General features: G+C 45.5%; 4 protein-coding genes and 1 long non-coding RNA gene across 8 annotated transcripts in view; 2 read left to right on the top strand and 3 right to left on the bottom strand.

The window, feature by feature from the left end:
• Nucleotides 1–6,694, top strand: part of LOC132470314 (uncharacterized) — a 15,968-nt gene extending 9,274 nt beyond the window's left edge. The window contains exon 2 of the long non-coding RNA XR_009528625.1: nucleotides 6,542–6,694. This is a non-coding gene — a long non-coding RNA (uncharacterized LOC132470314). The remainder of the gene's footprint in view (nucleotides 1–6,541) is intronic.
• Nucleotides 1–7,218, bottom strand: part of tctn1 (tectonic family member 1) — a 39,133-nt gene extending 31,915 nt beyond the window's left edge. Inside the window, exon 1 of one of the 3 annotated variants that reach the window (XM_060068738.1) lies at nucleotides 6,542–7,218. In XM_060068738.1, coding sequence (XP_059924721.1) covers nucleotides 6,542–6,779 — 238 coding nt within the window. In that variant the 5' untranslated portion in view covers nucleotides 6,780–7,218. The remainder of the gene's footprint in view (nucleotides 1–6,541) is intronic. The other 2 variants (XM_060068737.1, XM_060068739.1) reach the window with 2 other exon arrangements.
• LOC132470313 (tectonic-1-like) lies at nucleotides 273–4,698 on the bottom strand. The gene is made up of 7 exons (XM_060068747.1): nucleotides 4,596–4,698; nucleotides 4,100–4,204; nucleotides 3,148–3,260; nucleotides 2,430–2,450; nucleotides 2,055–2,189; nucleotides 1,268–1,393; nucleotides 273–950 (listed from the first exon to the last, which is right to left on the bottom strand). The coding sequence occupies exons 3-7, from the start codon at nucleotides 3,220–3,222 to the stop codon at nucleotides 750–752; spliced, it is 558 nt and encodes a 185-aa protein (XP_059924730.1). The 5' UTR covers nucleotides 3,223–3,260; nucleotides 4,100–4,204; nucleotides 4,596–4,698; the 3' UTR covers nucleotides 273–749.
• A 1,300-nt stretch (nucleotides 7,219–8,518) lies between the features above and the next one.
• LOC132470275 (uncharacterized) lies at nucleotides 8,519–14,698 on the top strand. 2 transcript variants are annotated; one of them, XM_060068671.1, is made up of 6 exons: nucleotides 8,519–8,805; nucleotides 10,085–10,326; nucleotides 10,469–10,595; nucleotides 10,929–11,021; nucleotides 11,100–11,623; nucleotides 11,720–14,698. In XM_060068671.1, the coding sequence occupies exons 1-6, from the start codon at nucleotides 8,761–8,763 to the stop codon at nucleotides 13,089–13,091; spliced, it is 2,403 nt and encodes an 800-aa protein (XP_059924654.1). In that variant the 5' UTR covers nucleotides 8,519–8,760; the 3' UTR covers nucleotides 13,092–14,698. The 2 variants fall into 2 exon arrangements, with proteins under 2 accessions (XP_059924654.1, XP_059924655.1); XM_060068672.1 differs by having other exon boundaries at nucleotides 10,469–10,580.
• A 1,103-nt stretch (nucleotides 14,699–15,801) lies between these two features.
• rbbp5 (retinoblastoma binding protein 5) lies at nucleotides 15,802–26,085 on the bottom strand. Its single transcript, XM_060068676.1, has 14 exons — nucleotides 25,944–26,085; nucleotides 25,614–25,639; nucleotides 24,502–24,674; nucleotides 24,151–24,291; nucleotides 23,650–23,812; nucleotides 23,228–23,337; nucleotides 22,392–22,511; nucleotides 21,754–21,907; nucleotides 21,338–21,409; nucleotides 21,130–21,247; nucleotides 20,977–21,046; nucleotides 18,338–18,573; nucleotides 17,547–17,624; nucleotides 15,802–16,110 (listed from the first exon to the last, which is right to left on the bottom strand). Exons 1-14 carry the CDS (start codon nucleotides 25,960–25,962, stop codon nucleotides 16,058–16,060), a joined length of 1,533 nt encoding a protein of 510 aa, XP_059924659.1. The 5' UTR covers nucleotides 25,963–26,085; the 3' UTR covers nucleotides 15,802–16,057.
• Between the last annotated feature and the right edge of the window lie 707 nt (nucleotides 26,086–26,792).

Below are 26,792 nucleotides of genomic sequence, written 5' to 3' on the forward strand. Positions count from 1 at the left end.
TGCCATACGGAGCTTGAAAAAAGTTCAACTTTCAGGAAGAAAGCGGCCGACGTAAGGCGTCTTTTGGGCAACTGACCAATCACAAGCGGAACATTGACACTTCGTGGCGAAGGAATCTCTCGACTGTCAAAATAAGAAACAATAGAAGACAAACCACTCGGGCAAGTGCCGTCGGAGCGATTAATAGCTGTAATTACAGAACATGTCGAGATCTACGACATGTCTAATGGGCTCTATCCTGGATACATAGTAGGCGAGTAACGTCGGGTCTAGAATGGGTTCGTTGCTAGGCGATAGAAAAAACGCTCTCTGCGCTTTTAGGGCAAAAAAACGCTACCAGCTTTTCTTTTTGTTGAAAAAACGGTCGGCTCAACTTTTCCCTATTACAAAAAACGCTAGATGTGAACACGGCCAAAATGAATTCAACTGCTGTTTTGAAAGGAACAGGATGTCGCTCGTGTTATTCGTTGTTGTTGATTCAGAGGATTCTGATTGGCTTGCATGGCTTTATCCTTCTCCCTACACTGCATTTTAAAAGTAGAATATCTTAAAAAGTATAAAATATATGAAAAATCCGAAAAGAAGCGTGTGATTCCAAGCTATTCTGAATATTTTAAAATTTGAATGGAGTCTCTAGGTGAGCAATTGAGGAAGGAGATAGGTCCCAAAGTTTGTAGAGAATAAGAAAGAAAGAAAGAAAGAAAAATAATAAAACTTATGAAGAACAATAGTTGAGCGCTGCATTCCACCTAATTTGTGGGTATCATAATAAGGCTGTAACATAGGAAAAGGTCTGAATGATGAATGCTTCCAGTATATATAATATAATAAGATGCACTGGACACCAGTAAAGGATATTTTGCTGTTTTCGTCCCAGATATTACTGGGAGCCCAGTCACATAACCAGGATTCCCACTGCGTTGGACTGTCCCTTCTTGGCCGTCTTCTTCCTACAGGTGGGTTAAGTTACATTATTTAAAGTTCCAAGAACAGACTTCCTGCCATACAATCAGTCCTGATGGAATAAAGGCTAGCATTGATGTCATGTGACCACACAACAGGTCAATGTGAGCTTGCCTCACTCAAGTCTGTCTGACACGGCTGTGGGCCTTGGGCTTAACACCTTTGTAGAATGGTACTACCAACTGCCATTACATAAAGCAGTGGTGAGAAGGATAACATTGATAATGACAACACTGCCTCCATATCCCATCCCATTCATACTTTTTAGTTCAATTCATTTTGCTTAAAAGACTTAGTTCAGCACCTGGACAAATGTAATCCCAAACTGCAGCTCCAGTGAGAGTGCGGTTCCGCTCACAGGCCCCAGCACCAGAGCGGCGGAGACATTCACTATTTCTCCTGCAGGGTTGTACTTCACAACCAGAGAAACCTGGTGGAACAAACACAGCACATCCATCATCATATACATATCTACATTATGTAGTGTAGGGTGGGGTTATAGACAGACAGAGAGGGTGGGGTTATAGACAGAGGGTAAGGGTTATAGACAGACAGAGGGTGGGGTTATAGACAGACAGTGGTTGGGGTTATAGACAGACAGAGGGTGGGGTTATAGACAGAGGGTGGGGTTATAGACAGACTGAGGGTGGGGTTATAGACAGAGGGTGGGGTTATAGACACAGGTCGGGGTTATAGACAGACAGAGGGTGGGGTTATAGACAGAGGGTGGGGTTATAGACAGACAGAGGGTGGGGTTATAGACAGACAGAGGGTGGGGTTATAGACAGACTGAGGGTGGTGTTATAGACAGAGGGTGGGGTTATAGACAGACAGAGGGTGGGGTTATAGACAGACAGAGGGTGGGGTTATAGACAGACTGAGGGTGGTGTTATAGACAGAGGGTGGGGTTATAGACAGACAGAGGGTGGGGTTATAGACAGACAGAGGGTGGGGTTATAGACAGACTGAGGGTGGGGTTATAGACAGACAGAGGTTGGGGTTATAGACAGAGGGTGGGGTTATAGACAGACTGAGGGTGGGGTTATAGACAGACAGAGGCTGGGGTTGTATACTTGTGCTCAGAGACCCACCTGCTGCACCACGTTGAGACAGAGGGTGGAGTTGACCAGGGTGGGCTCGAGGGTCATTGCTGGGCCGAGCTCCACAGGAGACAGAGTCTCCTCTAAAGACCTGAGATTGGCTGACGTCAGGACCACGGCAACCACCTCAAAACAAGGCCACATATAGTTCAGTATAGATGGATTCTACAGTCAGTGGCAGATGTATTATTCAAGGGACAGTGCAGCTCCCTGTTCTCTGTTTATTGGCCTGTTCTTCACATGTGCAACACGGAGGATTGTTGAACTACTACTTTGTGATTTTACTGCTAAATAACATTCCAACTGAGCAAGCCTCACTGTTTATTACTGTGCTATGGAGTAAAGAGGAAAGGGCATATTACTTACTGTAGCATTTTCATTCTTCCCCTGATAAAAAAAAAAGAAAAGAATAATTGTATTAATATTTTGTTAATGAATGAAGATTTCAATTTGTTGTTTTGGAATTAGTTAATGAGAAGGATTTAGTGGTGGGTGATATTATGGGATGGGAAGCAGACAGGACTGGTGAATGGACGGACCTCATGTCCTTCTGGCACGCTACTGAGAAAGCCACCAATGAAGACGGTGAAGAGACACGCTTTCCAGGACAGAGACAATGAGGTCCCCCCCCCCCCCCCCACTCCTCTTATACACATATTTTCTGATGTACATCCTGGCAATTAATGTACGCACTTATTGTACATTGTACATACTTGATTTTACAAATAGTACTTCGCATTGTGTAGCGTCTTATCCTAGCTATCTTTTTTTTCACTTGTTTCTATGAACATCCTTACTGTATCGACAGCGATAAATTGTTTCTTTTTTTTTGACAAATGTACTTTTTGTAAGTTGCTTTGGATAAAAGCTTCTGATAAATGCCCTAAATGTAAATGTATATGTAATATATGGACACGGCAACTGTTTAATCTTTTCTCAAGTTCCCTTAAATGAATTGTGCTGAATAATTTTCACTCCCATCAGATGATGCTAATTCCCAGTAAAGATAGACAGAGTGAGGTCTGACAGAGAGGATGTGGAGGCCTGTGTAGGTGTACATGAGACAGACTGAGTGAGGACTCACAGAGAGGACGCGTAGGCCTGTGTAGGTGATCATGTGGAGGGCCTGCAGCTTGCTGCAGTCTCTATCCACCACCATGCTGATGGTGCAATGGCTGACCTGCTGCTTCAGGAAAGCTGAGCAGAAGAACACAAGCAACCCCAATATGACTTACCCCTACTTAAAACATCCAAATACCTCGCGTCCTGCTACGCGGTCCACTACCTCCATCTAGTGGCTACTTGACGCCAGTGGTCCTTCTCCTCACACACCAGTCTGCAATCCTCCTATCACCATTCCCTACTTCAGCCGGCGGCGCCAGTTCGTCGTTACGTCTACCTAGTCAGTATCGGTCCTACCAGCATTCTCGAAACTCTGTCTCTAGCCTGTCCCCTTGATAACCACCTCTCTTCCTCTCTAGTACTCCCCCCGCCATCGAACCCCTGCCTGCCTGACTACCCGCCTGTTGTCGAGTCCTTGCCTGCCTGACTGCCTGCTCGTTACCGGACCCCTGCCTGCCTGACTACCCGCCTGTCGCCAAGCCCCTGACTGTCTGATCCCCCGCCTGTTACCGGACCCCCTTGCCTGTCTGACTACTCGCCTGCCTACCAATAAACCCCATTCCCTTTACCCCGTCTCTGCCTTCCTGTGTTCTGCACTTGGGTCCCCACGTTCCGTACCCTTAACAGTGTGGGACGTAAAAACCTACATTTTCAGTTGTAAATTAAGACTTGTGGAGAGTAAATCATAATTCTGTTGTTGTGGTTGGCTATAACAACCCTGGATTTTTATTGGTGGATACAATTGTGGATTTTTATTTCCATAGTCCAAAATAGTGCCAAAACCCTTTGTGTCTCCAGAGCAGTTAGTTTCCACAGGATGTGATGTGAAATTGGCGAAAGCAGATCCGCACCTTGCAAAAAAGGTTCACATTTAAAAAACAGGACAACGGGCGCTCAGCGGGTAAAGCGCGTACCATTAATGCCCAGTCCTTACTGCAGCGACCCGGGTTCGATTCCCGCCCGTGGTCCTTGGCTGCATGTCCTCCCTCTATCTCCCATACCTTCCTGTCTTACTCACTCTAAAAAGGATACAACTTTCAAAAATTGGTCTTAAAAATATTTTTAAAAAATACAGGACATCATGCATTTGTCGATATATATCCACAGATTAGAATATGACTTGGTGTGATCACAAATCGTAATTTACAAGCGTAGAGTTTTGTTTTTTTCACATCACAAAACATTATTTACATCTGTGGATGTTTAAAATACGTGTCGTAATATCGGCACTAAATTCACTCCATCTTGCTAGACACAAGGCTCCCACAAAGGATGCCCTCAAAGATTAAAGACTTTTAAGTATCTTGTACGGGACACACAAGTTATAATGGTGAAAGCAACATTTCACACCCATTTCTAGCCTTATCCATTGTTTGGGCCCAGAGTAAAGACCATTGGGAAGATACTTACCAGCAGGATTTGTGTCCAAGCAATTTGTATTAACAGCAGCAGCAGGAAACTGCAGGATTCCCCGCTCTCCATTTTCTCCTAAAGTGTCTATCACATCACCATACTACAAAAAACAGAGAATTTTAAACCTTTAATGTAATAAATCAAATAAGCAATTTCTTTGAAACTCACAGCCTAAATAAAGACCCACCTGGTAACCGGGGGAGACGGGGGAGACGGGGGAGACGGGGGAGACGGGGGAGACGGGGTCGCTCCCCGAGCTAGAGGGGAGGTCCTCAAACGCCTTGAAGAGGGAATCAAAGTTTGTGTCGGTTGGAACGGCAGGCAGCGAGTAGGACAGACTCTCAACATCTAGAGGAGGAATAGAGACAAAACACAGGCAGGGTCGGCCATTGGACTGAAATACAAAGAGTGCATCAGCTAGTGGAGCCGAATGATGAGGTCAGTGATCTCTGGTCATAACCTGATGTTCACAACCAAGAGCAAATTTTAACACAAGCCTGATGTTCAACAGGCCCACAAAGCCTGTTATATTGCTACATGTTCAATCATAATGCTTTGATAATATATCACATAATTATAAAACAATCAATTACAATTTAACAACAAATATAAATATCTTTCCTGGGAAAAAATATATCTCTGGAAAGAATTGCAAAAACCAGTGAGAAGTATGGAAGTAACAGGAAGCTGAATCCTAGGGTGGCTTGGTAAACTTACTGTTCTGTGAGTGAATACAGAAGATGTCAGCATTAACATACTTCTGGATGAAGGTATCCTGTGTGGAGAAGCCCTCTCCAGTTTTCCCTAAAGAATAGTGCACAACGTCGTGCTGGCATAGCTGCTGATTGCCACTGTAGAGACAGAAAGATGAAGGTAAGGGGACAGGAGAGTTAGACAGCGAGCTTAGTTGGAATACATATAAATTAACCAACAATTTTAACAGTGTTGTAAACTCCTTAAACCTCATTGGAGGTTGTGTATTATGTAAAGAATGAACCACAGCGGGTAAAACTGGGGGGTGATGAGGAGGACGAGGCCAGCAGAGTGCAGACCAGTGATGGACTGAAGGAGGTCGGACTTGCCTGACGGTGCTGATGGAGCAGTGGGTGAAGAGGGCCGCCTCCCCACCGCACTGCGGGTCACAGCAGCAGTTCAGGTCACATGCGTCCCTCTGCTTGTCACAAGGACACAGCCTGCCAACTGGCGCACATGTTAGTGAGAACAGCCTGCCCACTGACACATCTTAGTGAGAAAAGCCTGCTAACTGACACATGTTAGTGAGAAAAGAATACCAACCCACACATGTTAGTGAGAAAAGCCTGCTAACTGACACATGTTAGTGAGAAAAGAATACCAACCCACACATGTTAGTGAGAAAAGCCTGCTAACTGACACAGCTGTTAGTGAGACCAGCTTACAAACTGACCAAACACGTTAGTGAGAACAGCCTGGCAACTGACACAGATGTTAGGGAGAGAACAGCCTACCAACTGACCACATGTTAGTGAGAACAGCCTGCCAACTGACATCATGCTAGGGAGAACAGCCTACCAACTGACCACATGTTAGTGAGAACAGCCTGCCAACTGACAACATGCTAGGGAGAACAGCCTACCAACTGACCACATGTTAGTGAGAACAGCCTGCCAACTGACCACATGTTAGTGAGAACAGCCTACCAACTGACACAGATGTTAGTGAGAACAGTCTGCCAACTGACACACATGTTAGGGAGTACAGCCTACCAACTGACCGTATAAATAGTGTACGACCAGAATACTTGACACCGGCACCATCCCGAAAGGACCAGCTGTGTTGAAGCAGGTTTGTGGCTATATCGTTACCTTGGGGGACCCCGGTAGGAAGCCGTCCGGACAGCGGGAGCGGCTCAGGGACTGTTAACGGGACATCGGTCCCTGGAGGTGAGACATCGGTCCCTGGAGCAGGGACATCGGTCCCTGGAGGTTGTGTTATCGTGTACCCGGGGGTTGACGTGATTTCTGAAAGCTCGTACTCTGTCGTTGATGAATTGAGAAGTTCTTCTTTAGAATTTCCGTCAATGTTCAACTCGACACTGGAGTTGTAACTTGAAGAATTCCCATCGATGGAAGATGCGTTTGATAGAATAATAATAATAATAATAAGTAATATGGACTTCATGCATACAGCAAGCGGCGCCATTTTAGTTATTCCGGTTGCTATGGTAGCGGGGCGGTGGAGGCTGTGGGTAAGATGCTCTTCTTCTGTAGTGAGTCCTTCACATGCCGCTTCCAACCTGAAGCTGCTTAAAACGCCCCCTGCTGGGCCTTAATGTGAGGCATGTCACAGCACTGCGCTGAAGGCTGTACTGTGCCATAACAAGACAGTGTCCGTGGATACCATCAAACCAAGGTTATAAATAAACACACAAGAGGAGGGCTGGTGTCAGTTAGGTCAGTGACATCCTCAGAACATAGCCTATTTTGACTGGGACAGGAACTAATGGTCCTACCTTAGAAGGTCAGCAGGCGACTCAATAAGTCCCTTCTGTGGTTGCCAATTCAAATCAGATTTAGATATTTTGTAAAAGAAAAATCTGATGGTTTGTGTAGATAAAACTCACCTTTTCACTTCACGGTGAGGGCCAACTAAATCACTTCAAAGTGTAAATGCACCTGCAGGCTGAAACTCAAACTCTTGAGTTGCCAAGGGAGTAAGTTTGATGCTCACTATCTCTCTCTCTCTTCTGCTCTGTCCGTTTCTGACCCTTCCAGTATCTGTTTCATGTTGTTGTTTTTATAAATATTGAAGGATAAAGGAACTATGTATCGACAATGGTGTGTAGTTGACATGAATATTCATAGCCGTTACCAGCTGTACAGCACTATCCTAATTATTTAATGGAATTTTTAAATGGGGATTATCATTATTATTGGCGTTTATATCACTGTGATGTTGTTCGATAAGATAGGCTACACATTAAGAAATACAAAGTGAGTCATTAAGCATTATTTGTAAGTAGTTGAAATTAGTAATTTAAATTGTTAATAAACCGTAGAGTAATGACAAAAGGTGGTCAAATGTTGTCAGATAACGCTGTGCCAACTTGTAGAAACATTCTAGCATTGTGTCCTCGGTGAACGGGGACGGTGTGGAACAAGAACATATGACGGGGACAAGAACACATGAGGGGACCAGAACACATGACGGGACCAGAACACATGAGGGGACCAGAACACATGACCGTGGGGACCAGAACACGGGGACCAGAACACATGACGGGGACCAGAACAACACATGACGGTGACCAGAACACATGACGGTGACCAGAACACATAACCGTGGGGACCAGAACACATGACGGGACCAGAACACATGACGGGACCAGAACACATGAGGGGGATCAGAACACATGACGGTATGGGACCAGAACACATGACGGTGACCAGAACACATGACGGTGACCAGAACACACAAAGGGGACCAGAACACATGACGGGGACCAGAACACATGACGGGGACCAGAACACATGACGGTGTGAGACCAGAACACATGACGGTGTGAGACCAGAACCCATGATGGGGACCAGAACACATGACGGGGACCAGAACACACGACGGGGACCAGAACACATGACGGGAACCAGAACACACGACTGTGTGGGACCAGAACACATGACGGTGGGGACCAGAACCCATGACGGGGACCAGAACACATGACGGGGACCGGAACACATTAGGGTGGGGACCAGAACAAATGAGGGATCATCTGAGATTGATCATTAAATCAATGAGCTTTTCGTCTCGCCAAAGTCTGACACAAATTCAATAAAAACAGTCACAATTTTGAAATCTTGGATAAAGTGTGAGCCAAGACTCGAGAAGGTCGGACGCGTGTGACGCGTCCCCCCCCTGGAGCGCCGTGCTGGTGATGGGGGGGGGGGGGAGGGGGGAAGAGGCAAGAGGGAAACCTTCATCTGAGGATGACGCGGAGGAGGGGATCGCAAACAGCGACGAATAGTAGGCCTACGCTGGAAAGGCGAAAATGATTACCGTAGATTCCGATGGACATATATTCCGATCTTTAAAAGCATTGGATACTCCTTTACGAGCCCCATTCTGCCGGATTCATATTTTTGACTGAGAGACGCTGGAGCTAGAAGAGGGGACACCATCTGGAGTGATGGGCTGTCGTTTTTCTGGACCATGGATCGAAGGAGAACCGGGGGTGAGTATTGCTCTGCTGCGGATGCTCAGTGGGCTGCATGCTTCAAATACTGTAGTTATGTGCACGAGACCCCCATTACCGCAATCACGGCTTGATGTCCATCACGGCTGGATGTCATTCACAGGGAGACGTCTGGTACCAATCCCACTGTGACGTATGTAGGCCTAGGTGTGATTTGACCAAACAAGATACAGCGATTTATTAACTACACGTTTTCATTTTTGAGTGTGTGTTTGTGTGTGTGTGTGTGTGTGTGTGTGTGTGTGTGTGTGTGTGTGTGTGTGTGTGTGTGTGTGTGTGTGTGTGTGTGTGTGTGTGTGTGTGTGTGTGTGTGTGTGCGCGCGTGAGCGTGCGTGTGCGCGCGCGTGTGTGTGTGTGTGTGTGTGTGTGTGTGTGTGTGTGTGTGTGTGTGTGTGTGTGTGTGTGTGTGTGTGTGTGTGTGTGTGTGTGTGTGTGTGTTTGTAAGTAGAGAGGGACTGCGCATAGTTGAAGGGATAATAATAACCCTTACATAACATGCATTAATTATAGCCGAGACGATATAACTCCCGCCATTTCCTACCATCTCCTTATCACTACCACACACAGGCTGAGGAGGTTGGCTGAATCTGGGCTTTAACATTTGCCTCCTCCACCTACCCTGGATTTTCCTCACAGGGGCCATTTTGTGTTTTGAGCACACTGTGCAGTCACTTGCATCTTGAGTTCTCTCTCTCTCTGCCTCTCAATCTCTCTCCCCCCCTCTCCCTCTCTCTCCCCCCCCCCCCCCCCCCCTCTCTCTCTCTCTCTCTCTCTCTCTCTCTCTCTCTCTCTCTCTCTCTCTCTCTCTCTCTCTCTCTCTCTCTCTCTCATATACATTTTAATTACCTTGGTGAAGCATAATTTGAATAATCTCTCTCTCTCTCTCTCTCTCTCTCTCATATACATTTTAATTACCTTGGTGAAGCATAATTTGAATAATCTTCCTCTTGCTCGCTCTCTCTCCCTCTCTCTCTCTCTCTCTCTATGCCTCTCCCTCTCTCTCCCCCCCTCTCCCTCTCTCTCTCCCCCTCTCTCCCCCTCTCTCTCTCTCTCTCTCTCTCTCTCTCTCTCTCTCTCTCTCTCTCTCTCTCATATACATTTTAATTACCTTGGTGAAGCATAATTTGAATAACCAATAATAAGCCTATTCTCCTAAGTCATGTTACTTGAGGCAGCATTGTGTCGTGACCGCTCACGAAACCGACCTAAACAGTGTGATGACATCACTATACTCTCGGCCTCTCCCTCTGTGTCGCAGGTGAGTGGGAGGCACGTGTCCCAGCTTAGCAAACAAGATGCCCTGCGCATTCTGGCAGCCTATGAGCAGCCAATCACAATGCAGATCAAGCCACGGAGGCATTTTCGACAGAATGGCAACACACATGGCGATGGCCGTTCCTGGGAGACCCTCCCTCTCAGCCTGCAGAACCTCAGCCTCCCCCTGCAGGCACCGAGACCCCCTGCCTCGGACCCCAGGGGGAGCCCTGCCTCCCAGGACAGGTCGGGACACACATCCTGTCTCCTTGTTTCATTGTGTTGTCATTCGTATGGATTCATATGTTATTGTCCTGCTGAAGGTTTTGATTTGATGCTTGGTGCCTTCAGTTCTTCCTTACCTTCTGTCGGCCCCTATTTCACCCAGGCGCCATTGGAGACATCTCGTGGTCCAACAGGACCGTTGTGATGAGGGGATGTATGAGTACCTACCGACCGCCCCGCAGGACACCATTGACATGGGGCCTGTTGGCTACCAGGTGATTCAGAAAAATGTATGTTCTCAAGGAGCAGCAGTGTATAACCTTTAAAGCTGGTTGAAGGAGGATGGCAAAAATTGAGGATTCTATGTTTTTCCTAGATTCTTGTTTATTCTAGTAACAGCGACACAATGGCATACTGCTGCTGTGTTTTAGATCATAGGACACAAACCAACCCATTGAAACAAAATCATATCTTTTTGGGAATTACTGACTTTAAATATTGAGTGATGCAGCTGGAAGTTCTGCAGTTATTATGTCAATATGTCCAGTGCTTGCTGGAAGATAGAAATTAACACATTTTCTGGAGTTTTCCTCAACCTCTTTGCCTATCATTGGTTCTCTTAGGATAAAGACTTAACCAGTAGAGACCCAAACAACTCCAGCTGCTTGCTAGGCTGCTGCAACAACCCTGCAGAACCCAGCAGCTTCTACACCCAGGTAGCTCATCGTGCATACCTGTCCTCCTTCTCCTGTTCTTGTTTGAGATGGGGTTGTTAACGACTACTACTCCCACAGCAGATGGAAGACAGCAGCGTCATGGCTGAGAATCCCCATGGCTACCTCCCCCTTCACCATGAGCTGGACAGCGGCCTCGGCTGGACAGACGGCTCCCTCCACCAGGGGGATCTCTCCGGGCTGGAGACCGAGGAGGGAGGCCTGGACGAATGCCACCAATACAGCAGGGGCTATGTCCAGGGCGGATGTGCGGGACACGGCTTCGGCCGCGGCTCTCCGTCCTCAGAGTCCTACATGTCCTCGGAGCTCAGTGACTCTGGCTTCTGCAGCGTGAGCACCGGGGAGTTCCGGCGCTTCCAGAGGCTGCTGGAGAAGCGGATGCGGCTGTACAACGCCCGGCTCCACCACCCGGCAGAACCCTGCGAGAAGAGGGAGCGACGCGACAGCTGTCCCAAGAGCCACCGCGAGCTGCTGGAGGCCATTCCTGAAGCGCTGGCCATGCAGCCCCTGCTCCCGAACCCCCGGGCGGGAGTAGGGCACAGCAGTGACCCAGCCATGGGCTTCTCCCCCTGCGGTCTCTCCAGGTAAACGCTATCATAAGAAAGACTGAATGGATGCATTAGAGCTTAGTTTGACAACTAGTACATAGTGGATGTCCTTAACCTGTTCTTTATTTCCAGGGTATCATCTGTCCAATTTCGCAAAGAAGACCAGCCCTGTTTGAACCGTCACAGTTCCAGCAGCGGGGCCCTCTTCAACCCATCACACGGCCACACCTCCATGGGGATGCCCATTCTTTCCACATGCAGTACCCCTTCCAGCCACCACAGACCGATGGTGCTCGGGAAACAGCATCAGGCCTCAAACTCAGTTGGGATTCTGAGGAGAAGTCGTACCCTGCACTATCGTCCGGCCCCCCACGAGTACCGCCGCCGGGCCAGCCACCCGGCGTCCCCCTCCTACACCGCAGCAACGCTTGACAGCGGGGAGACCGTGGGACCCCAGGCCCCGGAGCAAAGGGAAACATCTCCAAGTGTATTAACGTTGAACCATGCCAGTCATGCTCTATCTCCCCACCCCCATCCCCATCCGACCGCTGTGAGCCATCCCCAGGGGACACACGGTCCCTTCTATAGCACCCATTTACCCCCCCATGACTGGCCTCAGCCGCGGGAAAGAAGCATTAAAACTGAGCTAGTGGTCCCCAAAGAAGAAAGAATCAGAAGAGCCAGACCACGAGAAGCCAGCCTGCAGAATGACCCAGAGAAAGACAAGGATCTGCAAGCAGACCGGGTCCAGGATGAAGAGAGAAAACGGGAGTTTGTTGGAGACAGCAAGAGCGACCCACACTGTTTCCACACCCTGAGTCTGCCTCCCCAGCCGGGGGACATAAATGAAACATGGCCGAAGCCAGCCAGTCGATTGTCTCAGGGCGGTGGGTGTGGTGGAGGTCTCTACAGCACCCTTGAATTGCACTCTAACCCGGGGCCTGGATCCATGCCGCAGTGGGCTGACAATGAAAAGCCAAATACAATCTCTACATCCAATCCCCACGCACACTCAACCCACATCACCAACACAAACCAAAACACTCGGCTCTCAAGAAACCAGTTACTAAGGAACAGGGCTTCACGGCTCGCTGATGAGCGTGGCGGCATGAGCACCGATGAGGAGACCAATACAGAAATGCTCCAGGGTCGGTACTGGAGCCGCACAGAGAGGAGGGAACATCTGCTTATTGCCCGTGAGCAAAGGCAGCAGCAGCAGCGGGCGAGGGGCGCACCAATGAGAGAGGGACAGTACAACAGGGGAGTCACTGTGGGGGAGGACGGGAGCACAGAGAACCAAGTATGTGACGAAGACCAGTTCTTTGTGGAGGGGCGGTGCAACACTGTTCTTGAACTCAGCCAGAGGAAGTTGAATCATCTTCGGAACAGGAAACTGTACGACGATTGGACCACTGTAGAGGAGCTGTTGTCTCATGGAATCAGAATGGACAGCAGGGAAAGCAAAGTCTGTCCCAGCAACCTGCTGACCGTCACTACCGTCTAACCGCTCAGTTTAGCCTAGCATCTGTGGGTGTGGGTACCGGTGTGTGTGTGTGTGTGTGTAGGATTTTGGTTATGATCTGTACAGCACCCTTAGTAGTGAGACACTATAGATTATAACAAATCAATAAGGGTCTACCCCTATTTTTTAATGAAAGTGTTGTATGTTAGGGTATTGTGCAACTTGATGTCGTATGGTTTATTCTACATATATTTCACACATTTGATGAATAAATAAATAAATCCATATATTCTATAATTGGATTCTCGAGAGCAATGCCAAGTGGCCTAATTGTCTGAGCTATACGTCTTTGTTCACTAATGAAGCTTTTGGTGCATATGGCGGGAAGAGAAAAGTAAAAGTGTGATCAAAATGAAAAGATGCAGGTTTTACTGTCTACAATCAAAATATTGCTTAAGTTGGTGTTGTAAATATTACAAGATGTGCTGCTTCTTCATGACCTTTTCTAAGTTGACTTTCTTTCTACCATGAGCCAGGCCCTTTGACCCTACAATCTGCAGTGTGTTTACAGAACCCCTACATGACTGGACTTTACTGCCTTTCCTCTTCCTCATGTTGGATTATCTCAGACGATGGGCTTGTTTACATTCTAAAAAGGCCTGCACATTCAGAAAGCTGTTTGGGATGTGCAATAGTACCTCAGTAGTTCATAACTCCTTACACAAAGTATTCACCCTTGAAGTCAGGTTCCATCGTATGGTGTTACGAATCAGTTTACCCAAATAAAACTCATGAGAAAAAAAATCGTAAGAAAAAACACCTGTAGAGATGGAAGCTTCTCATAACTATAGATATTTTTCATATCACCTTATTTAAAATAGTGTAACATTTTTATTGAATCGCCAAAAGGAGCCCCGTTGTGACTTTAGATGGAATGATTAACTGTGTTGTTTTATATTTAGCAATTTAAATTTAGTAAGTTATACTTTTATAACTTTCTGAAAGCAGAAAAACAATTAGCAAAAAAGGTAAACAACTTCGTTTTAAAGTGTGAACTATACATAATTTGTTATTGACTTTAATGGTGTCATTGTACCAAGTGCATATTTGATTTGTTTTACTATCCAGAATGTTAGCAAAGAGATTCAACAGTGTTTTGTTTTGGATGCTCACTGATAGGTTAATGGATAATGTTGGTTTATCGCAGTTAAATACAAGCTATATGTAGAGCACACACACACACACATATATATATACAGAATATATATACATAAATACATAAATGTATATACACATACGTTTATGTATGTATATATATCTATATATATATAATGTACCAATGTGAAGTTATCTCTTTGAAATACTAATGCTCCTTGTTTCACCTCCTTTCTTAGTAGTTTCATGTACATAGTTGAATAGTTTGCTTTCAAATACGACAGACCTTCTGCGCTAAGCCATCGTTACTGGTGGATTGATGCGATGCACCAGGGGCCATGCAACACACACCTGGTACACAGCCCTCCTTTACACACAAACACGAGACAGGTTGAAGCACACTTTCAAAGCCAGAAACCATTGTTATAGAGGACAATATTTTAAAATATTTTGGATTTTGTCGCAGCTGATCTAATAAAAGAGGTTTAATGAAATCTAGCATTCCGTGTTGGATTCTTTGGAGATGCACTACTACTATAGTTTTGTACCAACCCACGGTAACATGCACCACTACTATAGTGGTTTGTACACTACACTCACACCTAGGATAACGTGCAATACTATTGTCGCATGTACAGTACTCACACCTAGGGTATTGTGCATTACTACTATAGCGGTATGTACAGTACTCACCCCTAGTGTAATGTGCATTATTACTATAGCGGTATGTACAGTACTCACACCTAGGGTAATGTGCACCACTACTATAGCGGTATGTACGGTATGTACAGTACTCACACCTAGTGTAATGTGCATTACTACTATAGCGGTATGTACAGTACTCACCCCTAGTGTAATGTGCATTATTACTATAGCGGTATGTACAGTACTCACACCTAGTGTAATGTGCATTATTACTATAGCGGTATGTACCTGTACACTCACACCTAGCGTAACGACGACGGCACCGTGAAGGATGACCTCTCTATTCAGGAACAAAAGTGCAGTATGGACCTTGAATTGAATCCACGGTCCTTGTATTGTATTCATCAATTGCAGAACACATGAAGAAATGCAGGGTTCGGGACGGTCTGGGTCGGCCCGAGGTATCACCAGACTGAGGGGACTGAGGGGGCCTTTGGAACGGTGGGGGACGTGCTGGGGACATCGAGGTCGACCCTGGGCCCAACAGGACCCCCTAGAGAGACCAGAGGAGTCCTCTGGTCTGGAGCTGCAGGCGTAGGCTCCCGCTCGATGTGGGCAGGGGGGGTTGATACCCTGTTCAGAGTCTGCCCCCCCACCCCCCCGTGAGCTGTACCCGGTTTAGAACCCAATGCTAGCAGCTTCGACAATAGTTAGCATCCGAGTTAACATCTGACACTAGTTTTTACTCTAATTTGTCTCTAACATCTCCAGTTTAGAGCTTATCTGATGTGTTTTAACGTGTTATTCACCAGTTATGCTTGGTGAATAACGTCATTGAAGCAGCGTCAGAAGGATTGCTAGCCCAATGCTAACACTAGCCACAGAGCTAACACTACAAAAATAATCAAGGACCTTCAAGTTTGATTAAACAAAACTACACACAAGAGCAAAATAATAACCACAGCTTTAATATATACTTATAAAAAAACTTACAAAAAGGACAATGGCTGTTCAGATTATCTTATCAATAAAAGAGATTAAGAGATCGCACACACAGCTCAACAGAAAGCAAATTAAGAATTATTTTTACTTTATTCACAGGATTTTTCTAAAAAGTTAAATTGTGTTTTCCGGGGGTTTGAAGGCTAAACGTAGAGAGGAGCTCTATGGTTCAGCCTGTAGTTTTTCCAGATCTTTTGGTGCAAAGATCAATCCATACCGCCAATATCATGTTGTTTGTATGACTGTGAAACCAGACTCCCTGCAAAGTAAAATAAAAAATAATGCTGTTAAGTTAACATTCTACCCAAAAATACATTTCCCCACTCGAGTATGTTAGATATCTTTTTTTATTCAATTGAATTTGCAGTGGCAACACTTTATAAGACTATTCATCTCCTGCCAAGACCTATATTCACAAGCTAGAACATGAAATACAGACGATAAACCAGAGCAGCAGAAGTGCATTAATTAAAAGCAACCTGTGGAAATCTGAAAAGTTGCCATTTCTTTATATTAATAAACAGAAGCATGTTTATTATTAACTGCCAATATTGATACTGGTTAAATCCTGGTTAAAAACCACACAGCTGCCATAATACCACTCTTATACTTCAGATAAAATAAAAGTAATTAGAAAATTAATAAAGTTGAACTTGAACTGCCACAGCCAAAAAATCATATGGGATAAGGTGCACATTTGTAATTGATATTTAGATGCGGTAGTAGTACGTCAGAGATATATAGAAGTAGTAGTATGTCAGAGATATATAGATGTAGTAGAATGTCAGAGATATATAGATGTAGTAGTATGTCAGAGATATATAGATGTAGTAGTATGTCAGAGATGTATAGATTTAGTAGTAGCTGTACGTCAGAGATATATAGTAGTACGTGAGAAAGGCAACCTTTGCTTATATTGAAAGCACAGAAAGTTCCACTAAAGCACATAATAATAATTATAATAATAATAATAATAAAAACATCACAAACCCAGGGAGGAGCGAGGCAGGAGAAGGAAGGTCAAAGGCCAAGCAGGAAATAGACAGAAACTAGCCACAAAAGTATAGCCAGCTACCACTCATTCAAAGGAGGTTATTTAATTTATGAAGCAACAACATCTAAAATTAACTCTACAAAGGATGGACAGAATGAGACAAAGTACTGTGCATAGTATTATACAGCAATAATCTGGAATTAAAATATTCCACAATAGCACATATATTAATGATGAAAATACGCACATTAGCCTTAGCATCAATCAGTGACTCAATAACTGGGATTGACAATGACTGTTGTCATGGTTACCGGGGATGCCCAGACGGCCTCTTTAAAAGGACAACGCTGATCGAGGGCTCTCTCTAGCCGACTCTTACGAACACATGAGATTCTTTGGGCTCCGTTTGTTGGCGCCAGCACGACCCTTATAAAGTGTTGCTCTGTGGGCCACCACTAGGGGAGCCAATGAGCGGGACTAGTTCTGGGACTCACTGTGGGCAGCAGCGTCCTGACCCCCGGCCACGCCTCCTTCCACTCTGCCCTTCGTCCCTCCTCCTCCTCCTCCTCCTCCTCCTCCTCCTCCTCCTCCACCTGCAGCCCCTGTCCCAGACGGAGCCTCAGCGGAGGGGACGGGCCGATCGCCCCCCCGGTCCGCCGCGCGGTAGGCCTTGGGCCTGAAGGAGAAGTCTTTCTCTTTACCTTTGGAGCCTTTGGGCCGTCCCGCCGTCTTCTTCTTGGACTTGCCGTCCCCCTTCACGCCCAGCAGGGGGTGCACCTCTGAGAGGGGAACACAGAGCAACAGAGTGCAGGTCAGACCAATGGCTCCCATGGATGTAGAAGTCACTCCTTCAGCCATCTACCAGTGCAGAACGTTGTAGCTCAGCACTAGTGCTTGTCCAGGTCTGTATCCTCTATGCTGTAGTTGGGCTTCATGATGTCTCACTGGTCAGGCTGAAGATGAGTCTAAAGACAGCAGACTAGCTCACGACCGGATGACGGCAACGGTTCACTTTAATTAGCTTCAGCATCGTCTGGTCATGGATCAGAGATCTGGATCACGGGCAGGGATCTGGAAGTGCGTATATTTGGCTAACTGCGAACACTACCTCGGGCAGTTACAATCATATCTTTTAGGGATTAGGGAGGATTAAGGAGACTCGGGTCTCTTACTAGGGTTGGGAAAAAATATATATCCATCAATGCACTGCAATTTATTTGTTCTCGATTCAGATTTCTTTTCAATTTTTTTTTTTTTTTTCCAATCAATTATTTCCATAAAAAGCACGACAGGTCAGGTATACACTTTCACATTAGTCCATTTTATGATTATTACTTTTTTTTTTCTAAACCAATACAAATAGGTATATGTAATAATATTTAGGTATTTTTGTCATCTACACGTATTATTAAATCGATATCGAAGCAATTGGATCAATATGGAATTTAATTTAATTGTGAGGTACCTGGCAATACCAAGCCCTATCTCTTACCGTCACTGGGCACTCCCTGCAGCTCTATGGTCGTGGTGCGGGCCTTCTTCTTAGCCGGCCCTCCATCGGCCGAGGGCTGCCGCTGCTTCTTGTCGCCTGTCCCCAGGCCCTCCTCTGTGGGGGTCACCTGACCAGAGGCCTCGGGTGGGGGTCCGAAAGGGTTCTCCTCTGGGTCCTCCACCTCTGGGGCGATTGGCAGGTACAGCAAGGCTTTGTAGTCCTCAAGCTCCTCATCACTGCACAGAAGGAGGCAAACCAGCTTTGATTACATTTTCGCTGCGCTGGCGGCTGGGATCAAGAAAAAAAAAAAAAAGGTTTTCATTGTTCCATTTCCAAAAGAGTTGTGAGCCCTCCTGATGTCACTAACTTCCCTTTGGTTTCCTTCTGCAGATCTGTCTGGCCTCTCCTAAATGTTTAAAGGGGCCGTGAATAGGATCTGGTGCCCTCTACTGGTGATGTAGCAGATTGGGACTGAATCCTCCTGCCTATCGCCCAATGCCAGGTTTAATAGAGCAGTACCGATCCTACTCTTTGGTAAACACTCTGGACTAGGGATGGGCGTGAGGAATCGATTACTCGAGTACTCCTCGTTACAAATGAACTCGGTTGGTGGACAGGCAAACTCGAGTTTGCATATACACACACAAACAAAGTTTTCTGAAGCAAATGTATCAATTTTCTGTGCGGCGCCACTAACGCATGCCGTGGGCACAAAGCAAATGAAATATATCAAATTTCTGTGTGGTGCGTTCCGTGCCGTGTGCAGGCAGTAGGCACGCCAGAATTCAAAAAGTTAAGAGATGGCGGTTAAAGCAAAGCGCAGCGAAGAATTGAAATACTTTAAAGAAATAGGAGATCATAAAGAAATGTAAAATATTCCAAGCGAAATCGAGCTACCAGAGTACAACAAGTACTATGCGGCAACATATGCTCCTGAAACACAACGGTGAGTTTGGGAAAGCAGACCCGCAGCAACCAAGTGTGTCGGCTATTTTCACCGCCGCAAGACGCAGCTGTAATCCCGGCCGTGTAGAGAAGATCACAACGCTGAGTATTTCCATAGTCCATTTGCTGCCGTTTTATTTGCAGCTTTAAATTATTTGCAATGGTTAGGCTACATAAATAATGAATACTCTGATAACTCTGACTGTTTTGATGGAGAATAAGCATTACATGTTTGGTTGGTAATATTGCCGTTAATCATCAGGCCTATTCCTGCTGCAGATGCGTTGCATTCTAAAAATAGATTAGATTAAACGAGTACTCGATTGATCCTCGAGGAATTCCTTCGATCACTCGAGTTTGGAATTTACTACTCGTGCCCATCCCTACTCTGGACTCATCTTAGTGATCGTGTCTTTAGTAACCCGTGTACGATCCCTGTAATTCAGAGCATGAAGATCGGTTGAATATCCAATACATTTAAAAATTGTATTACAATTTTTAAATGTAAAAATCCTTGTTAAAATAAAATCCTTCTCTACAGTAAACAACGATTTTGCACACGGTCCCGACAGCGCTGTTCTGCTATATATTTCACTTCAGTCTGGAGACTCCTGCTGGTTCACTATCTTAGAAGGTCAAAGGCGGGGTAACTCCCCCTGGCCAGCTGCACCCTCATGACACTCAGAAACTATATGTATTAAATGGAAACAAAGCATTCATCTAGTCGTGGTCTTTCTTGGCCTGTTGCATCTGTAGCAAGCAACTGGAGGATTGGGCAGGAAATGAGGACCGCCGTATGGGATACACTTTGGAGAGTCAACTTTCTGTTTGGTAAACTATAGCCGATAAACTTAAAATAAAGATGGACAGGATGTTGCCTAGGTTTGAATAACTGACTCTGCGAGGGGAGTAGGGCAGCAACAACAAATCGATAAAATTCAATACTAAAATAATTAAAAGAACTAAAATCGATTCGTTGTGTCGCGCGATTATTAGGTCACTCGTAGGCGTGGCACTGTTTACAGCCAGCCGCCGACAGGTTGGTTCATGGTTCATGCACGCCCACAGCGAGCTTTAGTGTGAGCGACCACAGCTTGTATTTTGGTCATATCTTAACACTGGACTATATAAAAGTGTTGTACCTTCACTGTCTTTGGGTTAAAAAACTCCTTCAACTCAGTATCCGTCTAGTCCAACCGAAAACTCTGTCAGCTGCTGCTGCTGCAGACGTTGTGCAGACGGGCTCGGAGTCGGCACCGCGTGCATCGACAGTCATTCAAAGCAGCGGTAGTAATCACACAACCGGACGTTTTTACACTTCAGTCTGCACTATGAATTTGAAGTAATGTTCAGTTTTTGAATAAAGATTCGTTGATTACAAGTGTTTCTTTTTTTATCCGATTCATCGAAAAAATGATCGACCGATTAATCGATTATTAAAATAATCGTTAGTTGCAGCCCTAGATGGGAGTCACTCACACACCAGCCACCCTGTCTTTAAATGTGCCCCCCTAATTAACAGGTCATCAATGGTGTTCCTCATGAGACCTGTTTTTAGATCAGGCTGATGCAGACAACATGTTGTAAAGCTAGTATTGGCCAATACAAATAAGACAACGGAAGAAAAAAAAAGCTTGAATACCCATTTGTTATACGAGACATGAATAATTGATTATCACATTGAAGTCACTGACCTGCTGCAAAATGCAATAATGGGGTCCACAGTGGTGACATCCACCTCCTCATCTTCCGCAGCATCTCCACCTGAAACACACCAACAGAGCCAAATCAAAAACACACTGAGCAGCAGCAGCAGCCCACCGTACTGATATGCAAAGTGTGCCCACCCGTCTGTTCCGGTTCACTCTTGTCCTCGTCTTCAATGTCAAACTCAGACTCCCTCTCCTCGTACTCCACGTTCTCGTCCAGCTCTTTGAAGTCCGGGGCGAAGGCACTCCAGTTTTCCTTTAACCAGGAGAAGCAAATGGTGATCAGGTGATGCCGGCATTTCACCAGAATCTACCAGATCCGACTGGATTAGTAGAGGTCCCTTACCACTTGGTTCTGGGCCCAGATGGACACAACGCCACTGGAGATGGAGGTGATGATTGGTCGCACAGGATGCCACTAGAGAGGGGTCAAAGTTCATACCGGGTAAAACAATATGACTGCAAAAAACTAACCAAACAAGTTCAAATGTTGTGCCTGCACTCGTTCAACATTCAGCAGTTGTCTGGGTGTTTACTGCCGCACCTCATCTCAATATCTAAACCGTTGAGGTCAAACTGCACCATAAACCTCCTCATCCAAAGGGACCACTGAGCAATGAGCGTCGATGTGTTTACATCTATAGCACATCTATTAGGGATCAAATAGACCTTCCACATGTGTGAGGTATGTACTCATGCAGGCTCTATACATGGACTGAGCGTCTCTCAGGCAGCACTATGATAAAAGTGGGAGGCCCTTACCGCCACGTCCAGCAGCAGCTCCCCCCTGGTCCCGTGCAGGATCTTCACCAGGTTGCCGATGCTCTTCTCCCAGATGTACAGTGCATGCTGCCGGGCGGAGCCGGCCACAATGTACTCTCCGTCTCCAGAGAAGCAGCAGCGCTTCCAGGGAGTTCTGATCACAGACGGGTGAGTGATGAAGGGTTAGTGACGATGCTGATGTCGGGCAGGATACCGACATCAGCATCCAATACGTGGATGATGTGTGTCAGTGTCTGTCTGATCATGATAATGTTTCTGTTTCTGATTGCATCGATGCGTGCCTGTATGTGCTTGTCTGTGCTGTTACTATATTAGCAGCAGTCTATAATTCCAGTAGGCACTTTCCCCTCTAATTCACTATTCTGTCGGTTCAGTGCAGTGCAGTGACTGCAACTGAATGCCTGGATTCTCTTTATGGTTAACCGGCCAGAACTGATTTAAAATGTTTTGCTAGTTAAGGGAGTTTTTGTGGCGTCATAAATATTTGGCCTGTTAAGCCCTTTGAGACTGTAACGGTGATTAAGGGCTATACAAATACAATTGAACCACATGATTTAATGAGGCCTGTTTGCGTTTGTAGAATACGACCGGGGATGATGTCGGGGGCCACTGATCACCTGTTGACCAGATCCTGGAGCTTCTGCAGGGGCTCCGGCTCCCCGTCCTTGCCACACGTGAGGATCTCCCTGCCGTCGTACACCCTGATGATCCGGTCCGCCGTGTTGATGAGGAAACAACTGCAGCACAGACCAAAGGAGGGAACACGGGAGAATCAGCATCGGAGCAGAGAAAGGTCCACTCAATGTTAGCTCTATTCACAGGGGTTAGTGTTATACAACAACCAGTACTGCCCTGTGCTATATATATATATTAGTTCTGTCAAGCGATTAAAATATTTAATCGCGATTAATCGCAATAATGCCAGTTAACTCACGATTAATCGCAAACAATTTCCTATTCTAAAAATCCCTTGATTTCTTTGTCCCATTAATTTTTCTCATTTTAATGCTCTTATCAACATGGAGAAGTGCATCGGCTTGCCTTGTGCAAATGTTTTTTTATTGATAACAAGTATATTGGCATATACTGATCAAAACAGGACGATACAAACAAAAAGCCTATAGTGCAATTAAACGATGAACATACAAACATACTGCCTTGAACATAGCAGTCAGGCTACTGCTTCTTTGTTTTGAGCCAAAGAAAAAAAAAAAAAAAAAAAAATGATAAAAATGATAAAAAAAAAAAAAAATGCGTTCATCGCACGAAAAAAAGATTAACGCCGTTAAAATTGGTTTGGGTTAACACCGTTAATAACGCGTTTAACTGACAGCACTAATATATATACATATATATATATATATCTATATATATATATATATATATATATATATAGATAGATATAGATATATATATATAGGTCTTTAGTTGAGGAAGGTCACTTCTACTTTACCTGCCCTTGCGTGCAAACTCAATGGACTTGATGGCGGTTGTGTTGCTGGTGCCTGTGGTGACCCTGAAGGAGGCTACCAGCTCCTGGGTGTTGGTGTTCAGGACCAGGATCTACGCAGACAACACTTACTTGGGGGTTCCAAACATATTTCTATCAATTTTGTTCTCCAAATCTTGAAGATCATTTAATTATGACCTGCACTTGTCATTTCCTCACTGTCCTCCATAAACCCATCACTCACCCTGGTGATAAAAACTCTGTTTTATCCCAAAATTAGCAGTCTATTAAGAGCATAAAAGGGGCTCAATATAGCACTACAGGTTTTGGATACGTTGAGTGCATAGAGTGAGTGTTGAGAACCGAGGACAGCTTCAGAAACTATGCTAGTAAACAATGCTGAAGATGACAGCAATAGCACTGACCTTTCCCTTGGCGTTTCCAGTGTAGATGAACTCTCCCCGTCTGTCAAAGGCGGCCACCACGTTGAGGTCTGAGTCGTCGTCCACAGGCAGGACCACGTGTTTGGAATCTGACAGCGTCAACAACACTGGAGCCGACTTCATGGGACAGACCAGAACTTTGTCCCTGAAACACAGACAGCATGTGTAACGGAAATACACATAAAAAACTAAACACTTATCCCTTTCAAGAGCCATTGAACCCCCTCCACAACCTGGTAATAAGTCTCAAATTAGTGTGAACATAGTTATCTATGCAGTTTTGGTTGATTTTGATTGCTGCTTCCAAAAGAGGGTTATGCTTCTCGGATACTTATACTGTAACACCAGTGTGTGAAGCAATTCATGTACGACCTTGCTCGTACACAACGACGACACTGAAAGTATTCCAAACATGTGCTGTCTGAATGAAGATATCATCGTCTATAATAATTGATGAGTCATCGAACATGTTGCTCCACTTACAGGTCTCTTGGATGATACTGGAGTTTTAGAATTGGCGATGGAAACCGGAATCTCTGGTCGCAGTCCCCCGTCAGGACGTCCCACTGAGACACGATATTGTCTGTTGAGGCGCTGACCAGCTTGTGGCCATCTCGACTCCAGCTGTAGGTAGAGAACAACTGTGTAAGACTAAGAAGGGCAAGACGCGCACAGGCACACGTACGTGTGTGGCAAACACCCTCTCTAAATAATTTGATCAACTGTAGCTTGCGCATCAGGCAGTCCTCGAAATTGAGCTTGAGCATACGCATATTTCCCAAGTGACAAGTAACAAACAATAGTCTAGCTACAGTTGTGTCTGCTGTATTTTACCATAAGGAGCACACAGGGTGGATGTGGGCGCTGATGATCTTAGCGATGCCTCGCGTGAGGAAGTCCCAGATGACGATGCGCCCGTCGTTGCAGCCCACCGCCAGCAGGGTGCCCCAGCGGTTGAAGGTGCAGGTGAGGGCCATACTGATACAGTCGAGGGTGCCATCTGCCTCCTGTCAAAAGTATTAAATATGCACGACTGAATGAGTTAAAGTGAAGACAAATCACCCAAATCAATCAACGACATTCTAATGTACGGTCACATGGGGATCCCATCGTGAGATAAAATGCCAATTGTCTTTGTTTTTAATATGCGCACTCGGCATGGATATCCTTATCTGAGCCGACATGGGACAACTTTTTTTTGCATGTTCACTGAAAACACGGCTGGAAATTAGTCACAGGTATAAATACTAGAAGACGATGAATGATGAAAGAATAAATCCAGGTGGCAATACTTTACGGCTAAGCTCATCACCTAGTGGTGATGGAGATGCGACACGCAGGGTTGGTACAACAGCACAGGTGAGTACGGACTGTCGGGTCATAAGGAGGCTCGTGGACTATGTTAGTCGGTCCACTACAGAGTTGTGGTGATGACGTAAGAGGGTCCCCTACAGAGTCCTGGTGATGACGTTAGTCGGTCCACTACATAGTCGTGGTGATGATGTAAGTGGGTCCCCTACAGAGTCCTGGTGATGACGTTAGTCGGTCCAATACAGAGTCCTGGTGATGACGTTAGACGGGCCACTACAGAGTCCTGGTGATGACGTTAGACGGTCCACTACAGAGTCCTGGTGATGACGTTAGACGGTCCACTACAGAGTCCTGGGGATTACGTTAGTTTGTCTACTACAGAGACTGGGTATGACGTTAGTGTGTCTACTATAGAGTCCTGGTGATTACGTTAGTCGGTCCAGTACCGAGTCCTGGTGATTACGTTAGTCGGTCCAGTACAGAGTCCGGGTGATGACGTTAATGTGTCTACTACAGAGACTGGGTATGACGTTAATGGGTCTACTACAGAGAATAGGTATGACGTTAGTTGGACTACTACAGAGTCCTGGTGATGACGTTAGTAAGTCCAGTACAGAATCCTTGTGATGACTTACCTCGGGGTAGTTCTGACCAAACGATTCTTCAGACAGAAATCAGCCATCAGCCCAGTATGGAAGGAAGCAAATTAGCCTTCATTAGAGTAAACCTTTCAGAGTAAATGGTTGCAATTAAAATACACATCCATAAATAAGAAGCTGTTGATAGTACGCGTTCTGTTTAATGCATTAAAAGGCAACGGACGTTTTAAAGTCATCGTTGACCTGATTATCCATGTATGGAGCTAGGTAGCTAATGGGTTAGAATAGCTAACTTCGCAGTAATCGATGAGAAACAGACACAGACACATCTCAACATGTTATAAAACACATATATACATAGCTTACCGAGTAACTCTAAATTCATGTTTGCAATCAGAGATTCCGTCAATTAACTCTGAAAATGTTACGACAACATTTAGCGCTTAGCTTCGTTGCTAACAACAATCAATGCGACTGGCGCTCATAGAGGACCACAAACAAAGTGTTCTCAAACATGCCTGTATTAAATAAAGATTACATTATGAAGAACAACAACCAATACAATGATAATATGTATTTATACAAGGCAACACAAATACAATTAGTATATTTCATATTTCTAATTACACGACAGCAAAGCAATTTCCAATCGTTTAATGATATATTATCCTTTTGAAGTTGCAGTAGATACTATGTAACATTTAGTAAAATGCGCTATGAGAAACGGAGTACGGAGGGAAGGAGATGTTTTATGGTTGATACACACACACACACACACACACACACACACACACACACACACACACACACACACACACACACACACACACACACACACACACACACACAGGGCCGTTTCAAGGAATTTGGGGGCCCCAAGCAAAATGGACATGGAGCCCCCCCCCCCAGGAACCACAGCATAGCCATGCAGTTTAATTTCAAATAAAAAATGTTTGGCATCCCAAGCCAATGTTATACATTGACCTACTTGTAGCCAGTGACGGACTGGGATTAAAAAACGGCCCCGGCATTTTCACCCACCAGCGGCCCATACGGGGATGCGCACGCACGAGCGTGCCCGCAACACACAGATATAACTTCACATGCACGGAAATAACACACACTTTTGTAGCCCCATTGGTGATGAACTCTCTAACTTTAATATGCATAAAGACTGACTGTCCTCACTGTCCTCCTGTCTTACTCCCGGCCCCT

Source organism: Gadus macrocephalus, chromosome 13 (genome assembly GCF_031168955.1).
Source record: "Gadus macrocephalus chromosome 13, ASM3116895v1".
Lineage (NCBI taxonomy): Eukaryota > Metazoa > Chordata > Actinopteri > Gadiformes > Gadidae > Gadus > Gadus macrocephalus.